Source organism: Myotis nattereri, assembly GCF_964212035.1.
Source record: "Myotis nattereri genome assembly, chromosome: 13".
Taxonomy (NCBI): domain Eukaryota; kingdom Metazoa; phylum Chordata; class Mammalia; order Chiroptera; family Vespertilionidae; genus Myotis; species Myotis nattereri.
In genome coordinates this window covers 43,238,003-43,262,929 of record NC_138088.1, presented here as the reverse complement: position 1 = coordinate 43,262,929, position 24,927 = coordinate 43,238,003, and the positions used below count along the sequence as shown (strand labels likewise).

Here is a 24,927-nt window from a genome sequence, read left to right as displayed (position 1 = left end):
TCACCTAAAATCAATTTAAGGCTTGATACAAAAGATCTGATAACTGTGACAGGCCTACACACAATTTGATTTTTGTCAAGAAATAAAAAAATAAACTACTCATCTTCTTTTTTTTTTTTTTTTAACAGAATCTACTCTGCTTTTTTTTTTTTTTTAATATATTTTATTGATTTTTTACAGAGAGGAAGGGAAAGAGAGATAGAGAGTTAGAAACATCGATGGGAGAGAAACATCGATCAGCCGCCTCCTGCACATCTCCTACTGGGGATGTGCCGGCAACCCAGGTACATGCCCTTGACCGGAATCGAACCTGGGACCTTTCAGTCTGCAGGCCGACGCTCTATCCACTGAGCCAAACCGGTTTCGGCAACTACTCATCTTCTGAAGGTGCTTTAAAATCAGTGCTTAATAAGACTCATCCCCATAATCTAAAATAGTGAACACTTAGGACTCCATTTTCCAATTAGATACAAAAGATCATCCACAAAAACATATTCCCTATCTTCAAGACACACATTTTCAATTTGCTGGCTTTTGAACACTCAGAGAAGCTAAAGGGGAGCTTTTGTTATTGGGGCCCTAGGCTTAGGCTGTTCCCAGCTTCTATATGAAAGTCTGAAGGCCACAAAGAATGGTTGTCATTTGTTCCTTTCAACATGATGAAGCTTCTTTAAATACGTGGTACAGTCCTACATTTGGAGGTTTAACAAGTTTTTATGTAAAACTTAAATTTTCCTACCACTCTAGAGATTCTCAATTAGGTCTTGAACATAACAGCCTGAGAAAAATGTTTTAAACAAGTCAGGAATTTTATAGCTACTTTAAGTTTATAAAGTAAATTACAAGATCTTTTTTTTTTTTAAATATACTTTTGATTTCAGAGAGGAAGGGAGAGGGAGAGAGAGAAACATCAATGAGGGGCAAGAATCACTGATTGGCTGCCTCCTGCACGCCTCCCACTCGAGCCAGCAACCCGGGCATGTGCCCTTGACCGGAATTGAACCCGGGACCCTTCAGTCTGCAGGCCAACGCTCTTACCCACTGAACCAAACCAGCCAGGGCGCAAGGTCTTCCCCTCCACCCCCCCTCCATTTAGAGTTCAGTAGATTCAGTTTCTCTAAAACAATTACCACCTAGAGGCTTGTTGAGAGAGGCTCTCAACTATTTCAACTCAACTATTTCAACAGGGCCATCCCCTAAACAATTTCCATAGACCTCTACGTTATTCTCCACTTTAAGAAAGAGGAGCCCTGGCACCAATCTATGTCCTGCCCTTGGCTTTAAAAAAGAAAAACCTTGGGTGGTCTCTTTTTACCATGTCTGTCAGCAGTAGCCACTACCACTGAGTTCTACGGGCCAGTAACTCTAGTTAGTATTCAAAAGAATGTGTGCTTCTGAAACTACAGTTTCCACTCTAGGCCAAAGAGCTATCCCCTACATGTATTTGAAAACCTGCAACCTGATACAGCTTTCTTAGTTGCTTATTATTGTATTTAACTTAAATCTACTAAAATAAATACAGATACTAAATCCAAATGGGCTAACGTTTACAGCCAATTAATGTAAGATATAGTTACAAAGCAGATAGTCAACATTCAATGACTATTCAAACACAGGGACAAAAGGAATCAGTTTTGCATTATAAAAGCTAAAAGATGATTTGGAATAAAAATATTCTTAGAAGAAAAAGTTTTTTTAAAAAGTGTTAAGTTAGTGTTTCAGGAAAAACTGCCAAATAATTTTATTAATACTAAAGTTGTTTTCCTAACTCTATACTCATATACTTAGCTTTTTTACTCTTTGAATATACTAAACCTTTAAGGAAAAAGCTTAGCAAGCTTACTGCTAAATCATTTCCATCCTAGAGCTCAGACTGGCTGATGGGTAGGACTGAGAGACTTGAAGAGTCCTTCTTCCTTTAACACATTCTCAGGTGGAATATTCAAAGAATAACGCCTACCTTATTTCTTCTCTCTGAACAAAACAAACTTTTATAACCACCATTTTAAAACTTTTATATTTACTTAAACAATGCTTTAATCCTTCAAGTCTACTTAACACTAGAAAGACTGAAATTTAGTATATACCTATATTGCCCAAAAGCAGTCAAAATGACTGCATTGTGAAAGAATAATATCGGAGCACTCTTCACTTATGTTCCTTAGCTTTTCCAATAACTCACTTCTATTCGACATTTCTTTCACGAATTTAGGGCGCAAAAGAAATAAAATAAACAACTTATTATAACAAGTATCACTGCATAAAGATTCGAATAACAAGTACTAGTTTAGCTTATTGAGCAACTGCAACTTATCAAGTATCGACAATTTATCATGTACTTGTATGTTATCATGTGACGGTAATCGAAAAAAACCGAAAACTGTTATTTCAATACAGAGCTGAACTGGTCATATAAGAAATTTACTCAATTCAATAATAAGAGTCTAAAATTTCCCAAGCAGTCAAAATGACTGCTTTTGGGCAATATACGTATAACACCTATATATATATATATACCGGAAATGAAGGAGGGGGAGGTAACTACAATTATTAATAAACGCATTTATATGTTGTACAAAAAGTCACAAAATTCTAAGACATTGTGTCCTTATATACATAATTGTTTTTCTAATTGAAATTAAAAAGCAGTCAAAATGACTTCCTTGGGCAATCTAGTGTTAAACATAAAGGTCTTAACTTGTACGTAAGCTTCATTAATAGAAGAATTTTCCTCATCTGTCAGGAATTTTAGAATAGAAAGCATAGTAAAATTTCTCTTCCTCAAATATTAATGTAACCAATGTTTAACAAACAAAAAAACATGTGAAAAAATGAAATGCACACTTACCTTAGTTCTATAAAACAGTCTTGCATCTTCCCTAATATCACACTTAACATGCTTTTCCAAAGCCCCACAGAGGTGCACAAAGTGTTTCTGTGCAAAACAAATGCAAGGAATGAAAACAACTCTGAAGCATTACAAATTACTAAAACTCAAAAGCGTTTAAAAATTTACCATTCTCCAGTTAGCAATCTCTGATTTAACCACCCAACACAATAGCAGTCGTATCAGTGAAGTAATAACTGCCACAATGGTTTATTGCTAGTTAATGTAAAAAGATATACACAATAATAGCCTGGCCAGTGTGGCTCAGTAGTTCAGCATTGACCTATGAACCTGGAGGTCATGGTTCAATTCATGGTCAGGGCACATGCCTGGGTTGCAGGCTCCATCCCTAGTGTGGAGTGTGCAAATGGCAGCTGATCAATGATTCTCTTTCATCATTGATGTTTCTCTCCCTCTCCCTCTCCCTTCTTCTCTGAAATCAATAAAAATATGTTAAAAAAAAGATATACACAAAAATAAAAGTTGTTTTTTTGCTACGAATTGAAGCACATTAATGGAAATTAATCCCAGAGCCCAGATTGTGACGTAATGTGTTAAAAGTCCTTCCTTTAACACATTTTTTTCATAAAATATTCAAGTAACAGCTAACATATTTTTCTCTATAAACTATTTTAATAGTAGTTTCTTGAAAAATTAAATGTCTTACCACAATTAGATATCACCTCACACCTGTCAGAATGGCTTTCATGACTAAAGCAATAAACAAGCGTTGGTAAGGATGTGGAAAAGGGAACCCTTGTGCACTGTTAGTGGGAATAAAGATTGGTGCAGCCACTGTGGAAAGCAGTATGGAATTACCTCAAAAATTAAAAGTGAATCTGCCTATCACCCAGTGATTCAACTTCTGGGAATTTATCTGAAAAAACCAGAAACACTAATTCAAAAAAATATATGCACCCCTATGATCATTGCAACATTCTTTTTTTTTTTTTTTTAAAAAAAATATTTTTATTGATTTTAGAGAGGGAGAGGGAGAGACAGATAGAAACATCAATGATTAGAGGGAATCATTGACTGGCTGTCTCCTGCATGCCCCCTACTGGGGACCGAGCCCATAATCTGGGCATGTGCCCTTGACCGGAATCGAACCCAGGACCCTTCAGTCCGTAGGCTGACGCTCTATCCACTGAGCCAAACCAGCTAGGGCTCATTGCAGCATTCTTTACAATAGCCAAGATTTGGAAGCAGCCCAAGTGTCCATCAGTAGGTGAGTGGATAAAACAGCTATGGTACATTTATACAACGTACCATACTACTGGACCATAAAAAGGAAGAAAATTTTTACCCTTCGGGACAGCATGGATGGACCTAGAGAACATTATGTTAAGTGAAATAGGCCGGTCATAGAAAGACAAATACTGTATGATTTCTCTCATATGTGGAAATTAATAAACAAACTAAACTACCAAGCAAAATAAAGACAGACTCATAGAGAGCAGGCAGGGGTGCTCTGGTGGGCAAGGGTGTTGCGGCGGTTGGTGGGGAGAGAGGGAGAAGGATTGAGCAAAAAAGAAAAATTAAATGTCTTTCAAGTTTTAGAAGTATATAGTCCAAAACAGTCACTCTCATACCTATACTTAAGTTGAATATACTAAGGTAAGAATGTAAATAGATACTTTAAAAAATATTTTCTTTTTTGCCTGGCTGGCATGGCTCAGTGGTTGAGAGTCGACCTGTGAACCAGGAGGTTGAGGTTCAATTCCTGGTCGGGGCACATGCAGGGGTTGCAGGCTCGATTCCCAGTGGGGGCATGCAGGAGGCAGCCAATTGATGACTCTCTCTCATCACTTATATTTCTATCTCCCTCTCTTTCTCCTTTCCTCTCTGAAATCAATAAAAATGTATTTAAAAAAATTTTTAAATTGACTTTTAAAGAGAAAGGGAGAGGGAAACATTGATGTGAGAGCAAGACATCAATTGACAGCCTCCTGCACGCCCCCCACTGGGGATGGAGCCCCAAACCCCTGCATGTGCGCTGACTAGGAACTGAACTGGCAACCTTTTGGAGCATGGGATAAAGCCCAACCAACTGGGCCATACCAGCCAGGGCTAAATGGTTACTTTTTTAGGAGGGAAATGTGATAATAGCTATTTTAAATAATTAAAATTTGAAAAATTTATAACCTTTGATCTAGCAATTCTACGAATTTACTCTACAAAAATGCTTGCATAGGTTGGTAGAGATATATGAATAAGCATATCCATGTTAGTACTGTGTGTAATCACAAAAATATAATATTCAATAAAGGTTTTGAATAAGCATAACCAATGGACATAAGACACTGGGGGATAGGGGAGGCTAGGGGACTGTCTAGGGCGGGGGGAAAAAATGGACACATATGTAATAATACCCGTTGTAATACTTTAAGCAATAAAAAAATAAATAAATAAAATAAAATAAAATAAAATAAAGGTTTTGAAATTATATAGTTTTTAGACAGAAGTGCTTATATCTTAAAGCAGCGCTTTTTCAACCAGTGTACCATAAGAATTTTTTTTTTAAAGGGGAGAATGATTATTTTTATTTTTTATTTTTTTAATAGATATTTTACACGTCTGTTACCTGGAATGCCTGAACTATTGAAATTAGGACTGAGCAAAAAGAAAGAAAAACTCTGCGAATCGATTGTCTTAGCTCCGTTCCAAAAAATAAAAGAAAAATCTGACAGTGGTAGATTTCCCACTGAAATTATGTTCCTAAATAGCATGCTAGAATTCTTCCAGTGGGCACCCCACACAATGGTGACACAGGCCTAAGGTTTTACCTGTGTATGCTTGTTTTCTGCACTGTACTCAGGTTTGGTTGCTTGATGTTAACTTTAAGGAAAATATAGCTACAGTGTTCATTATGAACACAAACAGGAGACAATACACCTAATAACGCCCATATAGCCAAAATGTAATCTCATGAGTACATGTTTAAAAATTAACAGGTGGGGCCCTCCTGGGTGGCTCAGTTGGTCAGAGTGTCATCTTGTATTTTTATTTTTTTATTGATTTTTTTTTTACAGAGAGGAAGGGAGAGGGATAGAGAGTTAGAAACATTGATGAGAGAGAAACATCGATCAGCTGCCTCCTGCACACTCCCTACTGGGGATGTGCCTGCAACCAAGGTACATGCCCTTGACTGGAATCGAACCTGGGACCCTTGAGTCCGCAGACTGACGCTCTATCCACTGAGCCAAACCAGTTAGGGCTACCATAAGAATTTTTAAAACATGCAATACCTGACTATTTAGTTAGGGGCACTGACTGCTTTTCCCTTAGAGTATCAAATAAAAAAAGTGACGATATCCAACACAATAATAGCCATGAATGAATCAAAATTGTACCTATTTGTTTGGTTAGGCTGGCAAAAAAATATATATATTTGGTGTGACGCAAAATTTTATTAATTAGTTTATATGTGCCATGAGATGAAAAAGGTTGAAAATAACTGTTACACAGCAAATCCAAGGTTAACTTTTATTAAATTTTCTCCTACAAAAGAATTTTCATAAATTGGTACATGGAAAACAGTATGGAGGTTTCCCCCCAAATTAGAATAGAACTATCATATGACTGAGCAATCACTCTTTTTGATATCTACCCAAAAAATCTGAAAACACTTATTTGTAAAGATATATGAACTCCTATGTTCACATGGTGGTCAAGACATGGGAACAACCTAAGTGTCCTTCGATGGATGATTGGATAAAGAAGATGTGGTACACATATACAATGGAATATTACTCAGCCATAAGAAAAGATGAAATACTGCCATTTGGGACAACATGGATGGATCTTGAGAGAATCATGCCAAGCAAAATAAGTCACACAGAAAAATATAAGAACCACATAATTTCACTCATGGAGATATAAAACAGAAAGCAACAAATGGACAAACAAAACAAACAAAAAACTCATAGACACAGATAACAGTATGGTGGTTACCAGAGGAGAATGGAGGTGGAGTGAGGTAGAAGAAGGTTAAAGGGGTTCAAATATGTGGTGACAGAAGATCTGACTTTGGGTGGTGAACACACAATACAATATATAGATGATGTATTATAGAACTGTACACTTAAAACTTATATAATCTTTTTTAAAAATGTTTTTATTGATTTGTAGAGGGAGAGGGGGAGAGAGGAACACCAATGAGAGAGAAACATCTACCGGCTGCGTCTTTCACGCTCCCTACTGGAGATCGAGCCCAAAACCTGGGCATGTGCCCTGACTGGGGATCGAAACTGTGACCTCTTGGTTCACTGGTTGACGCTCAACCTCTGAGCCACACCTGCTGGGAAAAACTTATCTCATTAACCAATGTCACCCCAATTAGTTTAATATAATTAAAAAGGAATGTTCATTCATTCATTCCATCAATAGTGACATTTATTAAAAACAAAAACCAAAAACTATTTAAAACTACTTACCCGTTGTCCAGAAGAAAAAGAATGGGAACAACTAACTTCACCAACTAAATGAAGAAGAATGTAGGTCAGGTAATATGCCTATTAGAGAAATGAATAAAATGAACACCCATGAAATTAGCTAGCATAGATATCACTCCAGTTTACACATTGGGAAAGCTGCCCAGGAAAGATTAAGGATTTGCTAAAGTAAATTGAGTCAGTAAGTACGAAAAAGCCATGCATTTAACCCAGACTTTCTGATTTCTAACGCAAGTGCATTCATTTTACCTCACAACTGCCCAAGTAAAGGGCTACAAAAAAATATTCCCAGTATTAAATTACCAATAACCATCCTTTTTTAACCTCAACCTCAACTCTCAAGTTTACTGAAGAATTTTGTGATAGTAACATTCACTTTATAGTACTCTCTAAATGCCTATGCTATATCAGTCTACGGTTAGGAAGGTGGCATCAGTCATGCTCATATGTACTCTTTTTGAGATGATCTATTTTCAGATACCTGCTTTTCAAGTTCCAAATGAAGACTGTCATCAATGATGCCATTTGGTTGTTCAGCTCTTTTCTTCAAGACCATTTTCTTCAATAAATCAGAAGGCTTCATTTGTACAAGATATCGATGTAGGACTGATATCTATCAAAAGAAAGACATTGAGTAAATATTGAGCAATACAGTTGTTCTTTCTCAGGCTTTTTATTTTATTTATTTATTTTTTTAGTGTGTCCTCTGTTCATTTTGGCTTCTCTAATTTTGGCCCTTTAACTGATAACAATTTCTCTTCTATTTTAAAGTCCTCAATTGCTTAAAAGGGATTTTAAATTAAAGATTAGTGCTTGTAATTGATGATAAAAGCGTAAGGAGGAGACCAAATGGCATTATAATAGAGATCAAAGAGTGTATTTTCTGTGAAATTATTTGAAAGTCAGCATAATTGAATCTGTGAGTAGAAGTCACTGAATTTTTAAAAGAATTCCCTTTTGAAGGCAGTAAATATCACTGAAAGGACTGAGAGATATTTGATAATGACCCTGGTGACTCAGAAGTGGTCCCCAAGTATCTGGAATCAAATCTACCACAACTCCACCAATGCAGCTGTTTCTTTTAATCTCTCTGTCCCATAGCACCTTGTGCACACTTCTATCATTGCTCTTACTACACTGTACCACAATGGTTGTTTTTTGTTTGTTTGTTTCAACGACTTAGGTTGTTTTCAAGGGCAGAGTCTCTAATTCATCCCCCTTCTCCCCCCAGATTATCTTGTACCAAACTGCAATTCAAACAAGAACACTACATCTAAATCCGGTTCTATGTTGAGTTTTCAAATATAACTATGAGTAGTCCCATTAGTACTATTAATGTTTGAAAAAAGCCTTCAGGACTTCTCAGAGTGGAACTTGCCTAGGACATGTTTATACACACTCGTGTATCTATGTGAATATTTACTACTGAATAAGTACTGAAGGGCAACAACGCTTAAGCTCTACAATTTAAAGACTAATATTAAAACAGGTAGAAGATGCAATTAATGTACAACTAGTGGCTCAGTGCACTAAATTCGTGCACTGAGGGGGAGGGGAGGGTGTTCCCTAGCCTGGCCTGTGCCCTCTCACAGTGCAGGAGCCTCACGATCGATTGCCCAAAAGAGGTAGGCTGGAGCTGGGGGTCCTGCCCCCGTGGCCCCGTGCAGTGCAAGCAGCGTCAAGCACCACCCACCCTAGTGATGGATCGTGAGGGCATGAGGGCATGATGACCACCTAGGCTTTTATTAGTATAGATAGTTTTGCAATTTCTAATTTTGTGATAAAATTGCTAACCTTGATGCATTAATTTAATAAATGACATCATATATAGCACATTATGATTTTCTCAGCAGGTTTTATATACTATTTCATCTAAATTAGTGGTTGCCAACCGGTGGTCCGTGAGTTTTGAAAGGTTAGCAACTGCTGATTTAAGGAAACCTTTGGAGCAGTGGTCGCAACCAGTGGTCTGCAGACCACTGGTGGTCCATGAGGTCCAAAAGGTTGGCGATCGCTGATGTAAATGTCCACAACAGTCCTATGGAGATGGTAGCGGGTGTGATACCATCTCCATTTCACAGATGAAGAAACAAAATCTCATTAATTAAGTATCATCCTAAAGATTACATGAATAGTATTATGTCTGAGAGTTGAGATCTAATCCTAGGATTTTTGACTCAGGATCCATCAACTTTCCCTACATTTTACTACTTCTTCCGTTTATTAAAGGAATACAAAAATGTTACCTATACCTGCAGATTATTGGTGTTAGGGATATCTTCACGTTTCTCATCCAAAAGCTTTGAAATAATCACTAGGCTGAGGCACTGTCTCAGTTGCCTGGAATTACAATTTTAGAATGTATTTTAATCAATACTGTTTGAGAAGCAGATGAATGAGCCAAAAGTTCTTCTAGTCCGGCTAATTGAAAATATAGCTAATCAAGGGAAGGCTATATAAGAACATATAAGCTTTAATAGAATAGTAAAAGTTTCATGTAAAATATCTGTACATAAAGTTAGAGTTGCCTTATCAGAATCAGGCTGTGAATACATTTTCCCAGAGCTGAATATGAAATAAAAGACTCAGATCTAACACTTAAGGTATGATAAAAGGAAATAAAGGTCCCAAAAGCATTATGTTATTAATATAAACATTATACATTTTAAAATATATTTTTATTGATTTCAGAGAGGAAGGGAGAGGGAGAGAGAGACACACATACACATCAATGATGAGAATCATTGATCGGCTGCCTCCTACACACCCTCAACTGGGGGGCAAGCCCGCAACCAAGGCAATTGCCCTGACTGGGAACGGAACCGTGATCTCTTGGTTCATAGATCGATGCTCAACTGCTGAGCCACATCGGCTAGATAAGACTATACATTTTTAAATGTTTAATTCTCACTTTTCAATACCTTCCACGGGATGTCCAGTTAGGGACCAGCTGTACCAACCACAGAAGGTTGTGGGGATGACTGGAGAGTTCATTTATGGCCACACAGAGTTCAGGCACCTGAAAACAAAGAATGAGTAAGATTTTTCAAACAGGACAGTGGAATCAAATATCCAACAGATCATCTACAATGATCTTGCCATAATGGAAGCATTATAATGAAAAGAGCACTCATTTTTAGAAACAGCATGGAGTCTAGTACCTGCTAAAATGTACACAGTACACAGATTAAATTTTATCTTAAACTCTAGAACAGACTGAACAGATACCTATCTATATGTACTTAAATTTCCTTCTTGGAAGAATAAAGTGATTTGAATACAAATATCAGTTCCCAAAGGTGTATAATGAGAGTTGTACAAGACTGTACATCTACCTGGACCTGGGATTTCTTGCATTTTAAGGATCTTTCGCTATTCCAGTATTTAAAGTCTAACAGAATTGCTTCAAAATAATCCCTGAGTAGGGTAAAGAAATATGGGGGGGGGGGGGGGGGGAGGATAACAGATGAGACAAGATAATGTCTTGATAATAATGAAGCTGGGTGATAGGTAGTTAGGGGTTCATTACACTTTCTTCTATTTTTACATTTCTTTGAAGTTTTCCACCAAAAAGCTTGAAAAACATAATTTTTAAAAGTCTAACAAAAATTATGCACGTTTAGCCTCAATATGGCTGCAGAAGTTCAACTTATATTTTTGTATGTATAACTTACTCCAGCATTTCTTTTTGGTCTCTGCTCAAAGGTCACTCTAGAAAGGCATTCCTTGACTGCCTTGCTACTCTCTATACTCATGTTTTGCTTTATTTGTAGCCCTATTATAACTTGACATAATATAATCTACATTTACTTTTTACTTATTTTTTTAAAAAAAAAATATATATATTTTGATTTCAGAGAGGAAGGGAGAGGGATAGATAGAAACATCAATGATGAGAGAGAATCATTGATCGGCTGCTTCCTGCATGTGCCCTTGATTGGAATCCAGCCCACAACCCTTCAGTCTGCAGGCTGACGCTCTATCCACTGAGCCAAACCAGCTAGGGCAACTTTATTATATAACCCTCTGACTAGGGTAAAACTACCATGAGGTCAAGGGCTTTGTCTTTTTTCACAGATGTATCTCTAGCATCTACATTAATGCTTGGCCCACAGTAATTCCCCAATAAAGACATTGGGGTGGGGGGAGGGGGAGATATGTGGAAAAAATAGTTTTAGAGATGATTCAGTTGTAATGAATTTAAATAATATAGTCCCAGCAAAGATAGTCCCTTCCTCAGTTTATTTTTCATCTGCCCAAGATCTTAACTGAGCTTAGAAACTATTCTGCATGCACTGTGAAAGTCAAGTTGTGATGTTACACCAGAAAACCAATACTAAACTTTTAATAATATTACCTTTGTGTTCCAATCTCTGATGTTTTTCATCAGGTTTATCAGGAGACTTTGAAAGTCCACTAGAGGAATCTGCTTCAGCTGTTTTTCCAAACTCATTTTAAATAACATTAAAATCAGCAACATTATTTCGTGATCCTGGTAACCTTCTGGATGTATTGATGTACATAAGCCTAGAAACTTTGACACAAATGCAGAGACAAAGCTACTTGAGATAAATTTTACTTAGTGTAAAATAAGAACTTTTAAATAAAAAATGCAAGAGAGAATTATGTAGAAAACAAAACATCAGTTGCCTAGGGAAAAAAAATACTCATGCTAGTAGTTGAATTAGGTGATAGGATTAAGTATTTTCTTCCTTATTTTCTCATTTTCAAGATTTTCCTTTTTCTTTCTTAAAAAAAAAATACATTTTTATTGATTTCAGAGAGGAAGCAAGAGATAACAATGACAGAGAATCATTGATCGGCTGCCTCCTGCACGCTCCCTACTGGAGATCAAGCCCGCAACCTGGGCGTGTGCTCTTGACCAGGATTGAACCTGGGACCCTTCAGTCCGCTGAGCCAAACCAGCTAGGGCTCAAGATTTTCTTAATGGCATAATATCATTGATTTGATCCAGGGGTGGACAAACTTTTTGATTCGAGGGCCACAATGGGTTCTTAAACTGGACCGGAGGGCCGGAACAAAAGCGTGGATGGAGTGTTTGTGTGAACTAATATAAATTCAAAGTAAACATCTACACTAATAAAAGAGAAAAATGGTAATTGGCGTACGGCGATACCTTTTTCATTGGCTAATCAGGGCTATATGCAAATTAACTGCCAACTAAGATTGGCAGTTAACTGCCAACAAGATGGCGGCTAATTTGAATATGTAGGCACAATGCAGGGAGGCGAAAGGGAAAGCAGGAAGAAGCCCCCTGCCACTGACAGTGATCTGAAACCCAGGGGGGAGCTAAGAGCTGGGGGGCAGGGCAAAGGCGGCCCTGGGGCCGCCTTTGCCCTGCCCCCCAGCCATGATTGGAGAACCAGGCGCCTTTGCTGCCCTGGCCAGTGATAGCAGGAAGTAGGGGTGGAGCCAGCAATGGGAGCTGGGCACGGTCGAAGCTGGCAGTCCCAGGAGCTAGGGGTCCCTTGCCTGGGCCTAAAGCGAAGCCCACGATCGCGGCGCCCCCCGCTGCCACTGCAGGTCCCCGCTGCCCGGGCCGGACGCCTAGGCCAGAGGTGTTAGGCCTGGGCAGGGGCGGAGCCTGCAACCGCGGGGAGCTGGGGGTCCCCTGCCTAGGCCTGACACCTCTGCCGGAGGCCTCAGGCCTGGTCAAGGGGCCGATCCGGTGATTGGTGACTGGAGGGTGATGAGGGTCAACTCCTCTGGCTGAGGCATCAGGCCTGGGTGGGGGGCGGAGCCAGGGATTGAGGGGATATGATGGTCCCCTTGCCCAGGCCTGAAGCCTGGGTCAGAGGCGTCAGGCTTGGGCGGGGGGTGGAGCAAGCGATCAGAGGGAGATGGGAGTCCCCTGCTCAGGCATGATTCCTGGGCCAGAGGCCTCAGGCCTGGGCGGGGGCCAGAGCCAGTGATCGGGGGGAGATGGGGGTCCCCTGTCCAAGCCTGACACCTCTGGCGGAGGCATCAGGTCTGGGCAAGGGGCCGATCAGGCGATCGGAGGGTGATGGGGGTCAACGCCTGAGGGCTCCCAGTATGTGAGAGGGGGCAGGCTGGGCTCAGGGACACTCCCCCCCCCCCCCCACACCCAGTGCACGAATTTCGTGCACCGGGCCCCTAGTCATTACATAAAAGGGTACGGTCTTTTTTTTTTTTTTAGTTTTATTCATTTCAAACGGGCGGATCCGGCCTGCGGGCCATAGTTTGTCCACGGCTGATTTGATCCAGCCACTAAAAATGTTTTAACACTTTCTTAGTCACTGAGTTACATTGTAATATTTTTTCTTCATACATCTGAATTCTAAAAAATTATTGGTTTTAAAGATATTAGTTTCAAAAAGCTTCTTAGTAAAGTATTCCTAGAACTATGTTAAATATATACTCTGATCTAAAGATCCCTTTCACTCCTAATATTAAAAATCAAAATAAAAACAGCAAAAATAATCTTTAAAACAAAGATTATTGCTAAGGAATTTCAGAGACGGGAAATCACCTGGTAAAACACTACTGATTTTGTTTTAAAACTATTAACCACCAAAGTAAATGGTTCCAGCTTTGCGTTAAGACACACATAAGTGTTTTACTTACCTTAACCACATTTAAAATGTTGGTTTCAGGAAGAGTTGAAAAAATCGGCTTACAAGATGAATCTTCACTTCCTTTTCCCCCCAGTGTCATTTGTGTTTCAGAACTATCGAAAGTGAATAAAGCAAAACGAAATTCGGTACAATATAATAATTATAAGAAATATAACATCAAAAATGTATATTTTATTGAGGCATAATTTACGTACAATAAAAGGAATATGCTCATTTTAAATTTTTTAAAAAATATATATTTTATTGATTTTTTACAGAGAGGAAGGGAGAGGGATAGAGAGTTAGAAACATCGATGAGAGAGAAACATCGATCAGCTGCCTTCTGCACACTCCCTACTGGGGACGTGCCCGCAACCAAGGTACATACCCTTGACCGGAATCGAACCCGGGGCCCTTCAGTCCACAGGCCGACGCTCTATGCACTGAGCCAAACTGGTCAGGGCCATTTTAAATTTTGATAAATATATATACTAGTGTAACCACCATCTGAATCAAGAAATAGGACATTTCCATTACCCCTAAAAGTCCCTTTACGCCAGATGCAAGTCAATATACTTTCTCTCACTCCAGGTAAATACTAATTTGATCTCTATCTCGATGCATTAGTTTTTCCTTGAACAACTACTTATTATAAGGCACTATCCTCATTGCTTTTGGTGTCAGAGAGTTATGTAGATGATGGCTCTGACTACAAAGAACTCTTAGTATTTAAAAGCCTCCTATGACTTAAAGAAACTGCCACAGCATATAAAGAAACAACTGTAAGCCCCCAATTTTGACTGAGGTAAGTGAAGAGGAGACACATGAACTTGGCATTCAAAAGATCTGACTGGGTGGCTCAGTTGGCTGGAGCATCATCCTGTACATCAAAAGGTTGTAGCTTTGATTCCTGGTCAGGGCACATGCCTAGGGTGAGGGTTCCATCCCTGGCAGGGCATGTACGGGAGGCAACTGATTGATGTTTTTCTCTTCCACTCTCTAAAATCAATAAAAAGCATACCCTTAGGTGATTTAAAAAAAAATTTTTCTTGTTTAATCTGATTAAAAAGTCAAGAGGTATATAGATACAGTGTGCTGTGAAGAATTATACTCCCAGTCTAGACTTTCAGCCACTCATTTCCCCTCCCCACAATCACTACTAATTTTAGTCCTTTTTTCCACAAGTGTTTTATGCATATACAAATAAATATGAGTATTTCACCTCCTCACACCTTTAATATAAATGTTAGCATACTATATACTACTTTGTGCACATCTCTTTTTTCACTTTATATTTATCATAGAGATACTTCCATATGTGAAGAACTTTTTATCTTTCAAAAATATATTTTATTGATTTTTTACAGAGAGGAAGGGAGAGGGATAATTAGAAACATCGATGAGAGAGGAACATCGATCAGCTGCCTCCTGCACACTCCCCACCAGGAATGTGGCCACAACCAAGGTCCATGCCCTTGACCGGAATCAAACCCGGGACCCCTGAGTCCGCAGGCCGATGCTCTATCCGCTGAGCCAAACCGGTCAGGGCACTTTTTATTTTTTAAATATCTGCTTGGTAGTCCTGTGTCCCTTCCTAGCTATACACGTTGGGCAAGTTACTTAATATGTTTCTATGCCTTACTTACCAGCAAAATGGGAATGAAAATACTAGTAGTTGTAGTGATTATTAAATGAAATGCTACATATTAAGACCTTAGAACCATGCTTTGCACATACTAAGCAATATGTTTTAGTAGTTGTGATGATTATTATTAATGTACCATATTCTGTCCCCAATAAATGGACTGTCTTTTGCTCTTTTAAATAGTGTTTCAATAAATAAGACAGGTAATATTTTGACAGAGAAACACTAAGGATGGAACTGAGGGGTCAGCATGAGGAAGAGCCAATGCAACAATGGCTAATTTAGAGAAAGAACAAGCAGATATTTTGGTTAGAACAAAGGGAGAGCAAAACAGAAAACACGTAAAATATTATTACTGTGTTTTTGAATTTTAAAAAAAGTTTCTATTTTCCCTTGTTAAACATGATGATGGCTTTAGCTGAAGACAGAGGTTCATGTATTTAATTCAAGATCCATTTCAACTTTGAGAGATTTTTAAAAAAATCAAGAATGGATATTAAAGTTATTAAAAGAATGACTATTAACTATTCTTATATAAAAATTGTTTAAAAGAATGCTTTTAGCATTAATTATGAAAAGAAAACTTACACTAGATTATCTTCATTAAAGTCTGGCTGAAGATTCTCCAGAGGAAACAAAAATCTAAAATCAATTCCCATATTGAAAAACACAGCTGCTATATCAGACAATGACGGGATCCAAGGCCAAACTGGTGAATCACTGAAGGTATCTATTAGAAGAAAATATTTTATCTCAAATCCTGAGTTCACAAACTCACAGTTGCAAGGTGACAGTCTGCATGTGAAATATGGATTATTATAGTGATTCTATATAATGACAACTGGTAATGATATGTTAACAATATAGTTGTTTAGAATGATCATATAAAAACTACAAATTTTCAAATAAATATGAAAGAAATGATATTTATGAACAAAGTATCTGAGAGTGATGGATAAAAGCAACACATCTGAAAAGATGGAAATAACAATGGTAAAATACCACTACTATTAGCACAGGGTGATTTTACCATCACCAATGCCTATGTGTCACAATCCTCAAAACAAGTAAAACAGCTAGATCACAATGCTTGTTTCATTATAAGAGATCTCAAAGGTTTTGAAAAAGCAATTGTCACACTTTTGCAATAGACACTATCAACTGCCTCAGTGCACAATCAGTATAATATTGTTGCTCACCAAGAGCCAATTAAAGTTAACTGACTGAATAAGTAAACTTGCAACTATTTCTACTTATCTAGCACAGTAAGCCATGACTTGGTAAATATTAGGTAAGGGCTGCCACTTGCAACATCTTATACAATTAGAAAAATGCAGACACTCATTTTTGATTGGAGTTTCATTTCATTTTTAGATTACAAAAATAATTTTTATTCTATATTCCCAAATATCCTACTAGTAATTTTCAGCAATACGAAAAAGACCAGGTACATATCAACCAATAATTCATAATGCTAATTACCATTATATACTCACCATTTCTAATTGTTATTTCCATCAATGTACTTAAAATCTGCACGGACACAATACAGTCTGTATGAACTGACATCATCTAAGTAGATGAATGATAAGAGTATTAAGGAGAAGAAAGAAAACATAAGCATTTACTATTTGCCAGCCACATATACAACAGGTATTTTATGTGCATTTCACTTAATACTTATAAAAACCTTATGAAGTGGTCATACATCACACATAGGAGCAAACAGGCTCGGAGAGATTAAAATACTCCACCCAACATAATACATGAGCAGCTGGAATTTAAATCCAGGTCTCATTCTGAAGTCAGGGCCTTTTCAATTCCCACATGTTATTTTTAAAAACTTCATTTATAGTAAGACAAATATAACATTTGAAACTATAAAATAATTTTCAAGTTCATATCATGCCACAAAACCCAAAAACCATAAAGGAAAAGGCTGACAGCTTGATCACTTCCCAGGCAAAATAATCAAACCAAGAACTAGTAAAAATACTTGAAAAGATACAAATATGCAAATTAACATACCAACGTACTTTTAAAAAGATGTTCAGTATCACCAATAATCAATGAAATACAAAGAAAAATAACAAGATGTCATTAGTTGACTTCAAGATTGGTGAAGACTGAAAATATTGATAATATTCAGTGTTCAGAAGTGTACTAGGAAACAGGTAGTATGGCCAGTGTGAGTGTACTTTGGGAAAATTTTAAAAATAATTTAGTAATTTATGCAAAGTTATTGTCTTTGTACTTTTTTTTTCCAATCCTCACCAGAGGTTATGTTTATATTGATATCTTAGAGGGAAAGAGAGAAACATTGATGTGAGAAACATCAATTGGTTGCCTCCTATATGCACCTCGACCAGGGATTGAACCCATAACCTAGGTATGTGCTCTGACAAGGTATAGAACCTATACGGGACCATACTCCAACTAACTGAGCCACCCAGCCACGGCTGTCCTTGCACTTTGACCTAGTTGGCCTTTTTACACAGGAATTTATATGCAGAGTCATGTAATTAATAAAATTTTACAAGATAATTCTTTGGGAATAAAAGCACAAGTTTAAAACTCCTCCTTCCTCTCTGTCTCTAAAATTAATAAAAACATATTTAAAAAACAAAACAAAAACCCACGTGAATTTCCTCTGAAAACAGTAAAAAAATAAATAAATAGTAAACTGTCTTTCTGGTCTACTACATTTAGATCACAAAGATGTAAAACATTTTCACAATTAAATTTACAAAATATTAATTAGGACTATAGCATTAAAATGAATTCTGAGCCCGGACAGTATGGCTCAGTGGTTGGGTGTCGACCTATGAACCTGGAGGTTACAGTTCGATTCCCAGTCAGGGCACATGCCTGGATTGTGGGCTCGATCCCCCTGGAGGCTTGTGGGAGGCAGCTGATTGACAATTCTAATAATTGATGTTTCTATCTCTCTCTCCCTCTTAAATAACAGTAATAATTTTAAAAAAGACATTTAAAATGAATTCTGACATTTATTTTTAAAAACTTTTAAATTGGTCTCTACATCATGAAAAATGAATTTGGAATTGGAAAGGAGAAGTGAGACCAGAAAAAGTGCTTAAAAAATAATTATTAGTTTGGTTTTCAAAGAATAAATACGAAGAATATAAAAAACTGCTTACACACAAAAAACAAACACACAAAAAAACTGCTTACACAAAGATATGCTTGTATGCTATCATTAGGGTTTTAAAAAGGTCATAATGATGGGCACACATCAAGAAGATGAAAATTAACATAAGCTAAATGTAAATTCTTATTTGTAAGTTTAAGAAAAAATATGTATTACATAATTAGAGAATAGAGGCCTGTCATGAGAGCAAATAAAATTCTGAATTGTAATAAATAGAAATATGTGGGTAGAGTAGATAGGTAAAAAGCTTGCTAGAAACTGCTGGTAAGAAAGACCTTATCTGAAGCATAGGTCCATTTATATAGGAAGGGGAAAATACTTTATGAGTGACACTGACAAGCTAAAGGTCTATCAGAAAGATGATCAGTAAAGAGACTGGAAATTTAGTGACTGCAGAATGTTTAGTGTGGAGAAAGAGGACAGTCCTGATAGTTATTTAAAAATAACTCAAGGGCCCTGGCTGGGTAGCTCAGCTGGTTGGAGTGTCGTCCCTATACACCAAGGTTGCCAGTTGGACTCGCAGTTAGGGCACATGCAAGAATCAAGCAATGATTGCATAAATAAGTGGAACAACTCATCGATGTTTCTCTTTCTCTCTCTCTCTCTCTCTCTCTCTCTCTCTCTCTCTCTCTCTCTCTCAAAATCAATAAATAAAAATAACCGAAGTACTGTAAAGATAGTTGAAGCAAATTCTGGGAAGCTGTAGAAAAGATACTTAGTACCACTAGATAAAAACCATAGGAAGACATTTTTTCATTTAATTAGGACTGTTAAAAAATTACTGGGGCCTAAGTAGTCAGTTACTGGAAGCAAATGCTTCTGCCCCAAAGTCTGCCCACCTGTTATTCTCTTTGTCTAGAATGCTCTTCTCTCACATAGTGACAAGGCTCAGTTCACCACCTTCTTCAAGTCTTTACTCAGACCTCACCTTATCAGTAAGGCCTTACTGATACCATATATATAACATACATAGAAAAATCAAACTTTCGTTAGCCTATTTTTTCTTCATAGCACTTACCATTTGATATACCTACAAATGTGCACACACTCATTTATTGCCTGTCTCCTCTATACTAGAATGTGGATTTCATGAGATCAGAAACACCTTTTTCATTGTTATTCTCTCTTCACTACCTGTCAGAGCTGGCACTCAAAACTGCCAGCTTTATGAAAAAATGAATAAAAGCCTATACTGGAATATCTAGTTCTTGCCAAATATAAGATTCTTTCAAATACTATCTTAAAGCCCAGGCTAGAAACTCCATGTTTATCCCACTTCTCACTTCACATATCATAGTTCTCTGATACCACTAAATATTTATAAAGTTACCATATAGATAATCCAAAAATTAAGATAATTGAGGTAGATTTAAGAGTTAGATATGAGCCGAAACCGGTTTGGCTCAGTGGATAGAGCTTCAGTCTACGGACTGAAAGGTTCCAGGTTAGGTTCCGGTCAAGGGCATGTACCTGAGTTGCAGGCACACCCCCAGTAGGAGATGTGCAGGAGGCAGGTGATCGATGTTTCTCTCTCATCAATGTTTCTAACTCTCTATCTCTCTCCCTTCCTCTCTGTAAAAAATCAATAAAATATATATATATATAAAAAAAGAGATATGAATGAGGAGAAACATTCCATTTGATTTATATTAAAAAGAAATGAATGGGGAAAGATTAGTCAAGTCAAATCCTAAAAATGTATGCAGTCACCGCCATAAAAATGGGGGCAAAAGGGTACCCCCAGGATATAAGCATTAGAAGATCTTTCTGAAACTAACTATAACAGTGATTTACCAATGTATGTCCCAGGTACATTACTGACTATCCTACACACTAGCTGCATTAGTATTTTCTTTATAATCTTTTTACATTTATTCTTTTGCCTCATTCTAATCCACTGAAATCATGGGTTTGATAAGCTGTATTAGTTTTTTCTCTAGTAATGTTCAAATAAGATTATATTTTAAAAGCTTACTTTTGACTGGGAAATACAGTTGGAAGCAATACCCCTCACACATTTCTCTTACCCGAAACAGCCACTTTAACACAGGTACAGGACACTGGACATAGTGATAAGCAGAGGTAAGGAAGCCTTGCGTCGTCAAAAAAATCTGATCCGTTTTTCCTGATCTGAAAAAATAAAGCAAACTCAATATGACTGTTGACAAGAAACTTCTATCACCATACCTGACATAATCAGGAAAATGAGCAAGGACAACATCCTTAAGTCATTCTTGGGTGGGTTCCACTCCAATGGATGGATTACTTATAAAAGTAATTGAAGTAATTGAAGACCTAAAACTGATCCAATCTGTTGGGTTGGTTCTAGATTTATCTAATGGACAAATCTACATTAGCTGGCAGTGTTTATCAACAGGAAGAGCCTATCAGGTCTCAGGACATCGTCTGCTTTGCCAGCTTGGGTTAGTACTTCCATAAAACTCAGCACCAGAATTAATGTGATCTCTCTGGATCTGAGATACCACGCACTGAGAGAAATTAGCTCTGTGGTAATTCGAGAGAAAAGCATTGTGATAGAGAATGCTAATTGTTTATCCCAATATCTATCCTTGCCTTTCCTCTTTTCCAAACCCTGATTTTTAGCTTGGCACACTGGCTCCCTGAAATAAAAATTATTCCCAGCCTTCCCTGTAGGTAGATATGGCCACGTTGACTAAGTTCTACCCAACTAACCATAAATAAAAATGTTGTGTGGGATTTCTGGAAATGTGAATGCAAAGGCTGGAGCTCCAAGAACACCTAAAGCAACCAAATACAAAGGATGGTGAAGAAGAAAGATTATACGGTGAAACACCAGCTCTGGACTTCCTATCTATGAATTCTTTCACATAAAAAAAAAATTTCTTATTTAAGCTCCTGTTAATGTTTTAAAAAATAATTCTTTATTGTTGAAAATATTACTTATGAACTCTTTCTCTCCCCGTTGACTCCCTCCAGTCCTAAACCTGCCTCCAGCCCCAGGTCCTCACTGACCCCCTTGTCGGTGTCCATGAAGCCTCTGTTATTTTATTTTATAATATATTTTTATTGATTTCAGAGAGGAAAGGAGAGGGAGAGCGGGACAGAAACATTAATGATGAGAGAGAATTATTGATCGGCTGCCTCCTGCATGTCCCCCACTGGGGATCAAGCCCACAACCCAGGCATGTGCCCCTGACAGGAATTGAACTTGGGACCTTTCAGTCTGCAGGCTGACACTCTATCCACTGAGCAAAACTAGCTAGGGCAAAGCCCCTGTTATTTTAATAGTCACTGTTATTATATACTGACTACAGGCCTGATGCACGAAATTTGTGCAAGGGTAGGCCTTTGCAGCCCCAGCAGCCTTGGCTGCCTCTCGGCCCTCACAGCCGCGTCCCCGCCCACTGGTCATTCTGGAAGGTTATTCCAGAAGGTAATTCTGACGTCTGGTCTAATTAGCATATTAGCCCATTATTACCAGGTATACCGGTTAATAATGCAGATTTTTAAAAAATTTAAAAAAATATTTTATTGCCCTAACCGGTTTGGCTCAGTGGACAGAGCGTCAGCCTGCGGACTCAAGGGTCCCAGGTTCGATTCTAGTCAAGGGCATGTACCTTGGTTGCGGGCACATCCCCATTAGGGGATGTGCAGGAGGCAGCTGATCGATGTTTCTCTCTCATTGATGTTTCTAACTCTCTATCCCTCTCCCTTCCTCTCTGTAAAAAATCAATAAAATATATTAAAAAAAATATTTTATTAATTTTTTACAGAGAGGAAGAGAGAGGGAGAGGGACAGAGAGTTAGAAACATCGGTGAGAGAGAAACATCGATTCAGCTGCCTCCTGCACCCTACCACTGGAGATGCGCCCGCAACCAAGGTACATGCCCCTGACCAGAATCGAACCCGGACCCTTCAGTCCGCAGACTGATGCTCTATCCACTGAGCCAAACTGGTCGGGCTAATGCAGATTTTTTTCAATAGATGGAGTTACACATATGTTGATATATGTGCGATTTGATATGTATGCTATTTTGTTGTATTGACAGCAAGCTTCAAAACTTCATATGCCAAATTTGCTGAAGGTGTTAACATCATAGATATTTTTATGCTTAAAAATGTCGAATTTCGTGCCAAAAAAAGAGCATTTGCGTGAAGTTTTAATTCATTACTTTATTTTAAAGAAAAGTGCTGCTGAAAGTTATCGTATACTTCAGGAAGCTGATGGTGTACATGCTCCACCTCAAGATACTGGTGAACTCTGGTTTAAACGCTTTAAAAGTGATGATTTCAATGTGAAAGACAAAGAACGTCCGTCCCGGTCAACCAAAAAAGTTTGAAGACCAACAATTACAAGCATTATTGGGTGAAGATGCGTGTCAAACTCAAAACAACTTGCAGGAAGATTAAACGTTGCTCAGCAAACAATTTCCGATCGTTTACAAGCAATGGGAAAGATTTTAAAGGAAGGAAAATGGGTGCCACATCAACTAAACAAAAGACAAATGGAAAACCGAAAAGTCATGAGTAAAATGTTGCTTCAATGGCAAGAAAGAAAGTCTTTTTTGCATCGAATTGTGACTGGTGATGAAAAGTGGATTTATTCTGAGAATCCCACACACAAAAAATCATGGGTTGGTCCAGGTCCACCATCAACATCGACCGCAAGGCCAAATCGCTTCGGAAAGAAGACAATGCTCTGCTTTTGGTGGGATCAGGAAGGTGTGGTGTATTATGAGCTTCTAAAACCAGGTGAAACCATTAATACTGATCGCTACCGACAATAAATAATCAATTTGAAGCACGCTTTGATCGTAAAACGACCAGATGGGATAGAAGACAAGGCAAAGTAATTTTGCTTCATGATAACGCACCATCACACACTTCAAAACCAGTTAAAGACACATTAAAAGATCTTGCCTGGGAAGTATTAACCCACCCGCCATATTCACCAGACCTTGTTCCTTCAGATTACCACTTGTTCCGATCGATGGCACACGCACTTTCTGAGCAGCACTTCAAAACATACGAAGAAGTGGAAAATTGGGTCTCTGAATGGTTTGCCTCAAAACAAGAAAAGTTCTATTGGGACGGTATCCACAAATTACCTGAAAGATGGGGGAAGTGTGTAGCTAGCACTTTTGATGTTTCTCTTGAAATGATCATGTTTTCTTTGATTACAAAATCTGCATTTTTAACCGGTACACCTGGTAAGATCTCATCATAATAAAGGCATGTGATGTGCCAGACGACTATATTACACTGCTTCCTATAATTAAATAATAAAACACAAAGGGCAATAGTAATAAAGAGGAGAAGTAAGAAAACTGGATAGGTCATAATAGAAATTAACCTTTTAGAAGGTTATATCAGTCAGAATCTTAGAGTAATTTTTATATGTGAAAAAGTAAAATGTATGTTTTTCTACTTACTTAAGAATAAGCTTTTCTACAGCACTTTGTCCAATAAAACCAGAGTCTCTTAAATCCAAGGTATACTGATTGAAAATTTTTCCGGAATTGAGTAAATTAAATATTTCTTCACCTGGATGATGATCAGGAATAGCATCAATTGTAATTGAAAATTTCTTTAGAAATTCCCTGAAATTAAAAAAAGTTATTGAATAACAAAGTTATATTGCATTTAAATTTATATTTAAAAGTTGAGTGTAAAGCAAACTTTTCTTAGGATCAGTGTAATCCTAGATTAGAAGACTGGCATGAAAACATGTGTTTTGCTCCTCATACTTTTTGCTAGTTATTAGTCCAAAGCCACTAAATGTGTGTGAAAAGAAACAACAAACAGGAGAAAAGACAAATGATATAACTTGGCCTTAACATTTGCCTTTCAAATCCATCACAGATTAGCCACCAAGTGAATAACCATCAATTGTCCATTTATTTTATAAAAATAAAACTTAAAAATGTATAAACTTAACAGGGTATATATTATGAAAAACCAGTATACCTGTGCTCTTCTAAGAGGCCATCCTCATCATCTGTACTGTCTTGATCTCCAATTCTGATTGGGGATTTAATGCCTCGGCCCTGCCTAATATCTTCCTGTAGTTGCTTCTGTAGTTCATCTAGCCTGAGAATTGAAAGAATGTTATAATAAATGGTTTGCCCTAAAAATAAAAACAAACTTTAGTAAAACTCTTATTAAGTACTAGAGGTCCGGTGCATGGATTCGT

The 24,927-nt window shown here is 37.7% G+C and overlaps 1 protein-coding gene across 2 annotated transcripts in view; it reads right to left on the bottom strand.

Annotated features, from left to right (window-relative positions):
- Positions 1–24,927, bottom strand: part of SLF2 (SMC5-SMC6 complex localization factor 2) — a 45,437-nt gene that overhangs the window by 3,914 nt on the left and 16,596 nt on the right. For both annotated transcript variants that reach the window (XM_081104616.1, XM_081104617.1), the window contains exons 7-18: positions 24,702–24,824; positions 24,167–24,334; positions 20,779–20,881; positions 17,079–17,154; positions 16,171–16,312; positions 13,948–14,050; positions 11,699–11,875; positions 10,263–10,360; positions 9,594–9,681; positions 7,823–7,954; positions 7,324–7,401; positions 2,849–2,935 (exon numbers count right to left, since the gene is read on the bottom strand). In XM_081104616.1, the coding sequence (XP_080960742.1) occupies positions 2,849–2,935; positions 7,324–7,401; positions 7,823–7,954; positions 9,594–9,681; positions 10,263–10,360; positions 11,699–11,875; positions 13,948–14,050; positions 16,171–16,312; positions 17,079–17,154; positions 20,779–20,881; positions 24,167–24,334; positions 24,702–24,824 (1,375 nt within the window). The remainder of the gene's footprint in view (positions 1–2,848; positions 2,936–7,323; positions 7,402–7,822; positions 7,955–9,593; positions 9,682–10,262; positions 10,361–11,698; positions 11,876–13,947; positions 14,051–16,170; positions 16,313–17,078; positions 17,155–20,778; positions 20,882–24,166; positions 24,335–24,701; positions 24,825–24,927) is intronic.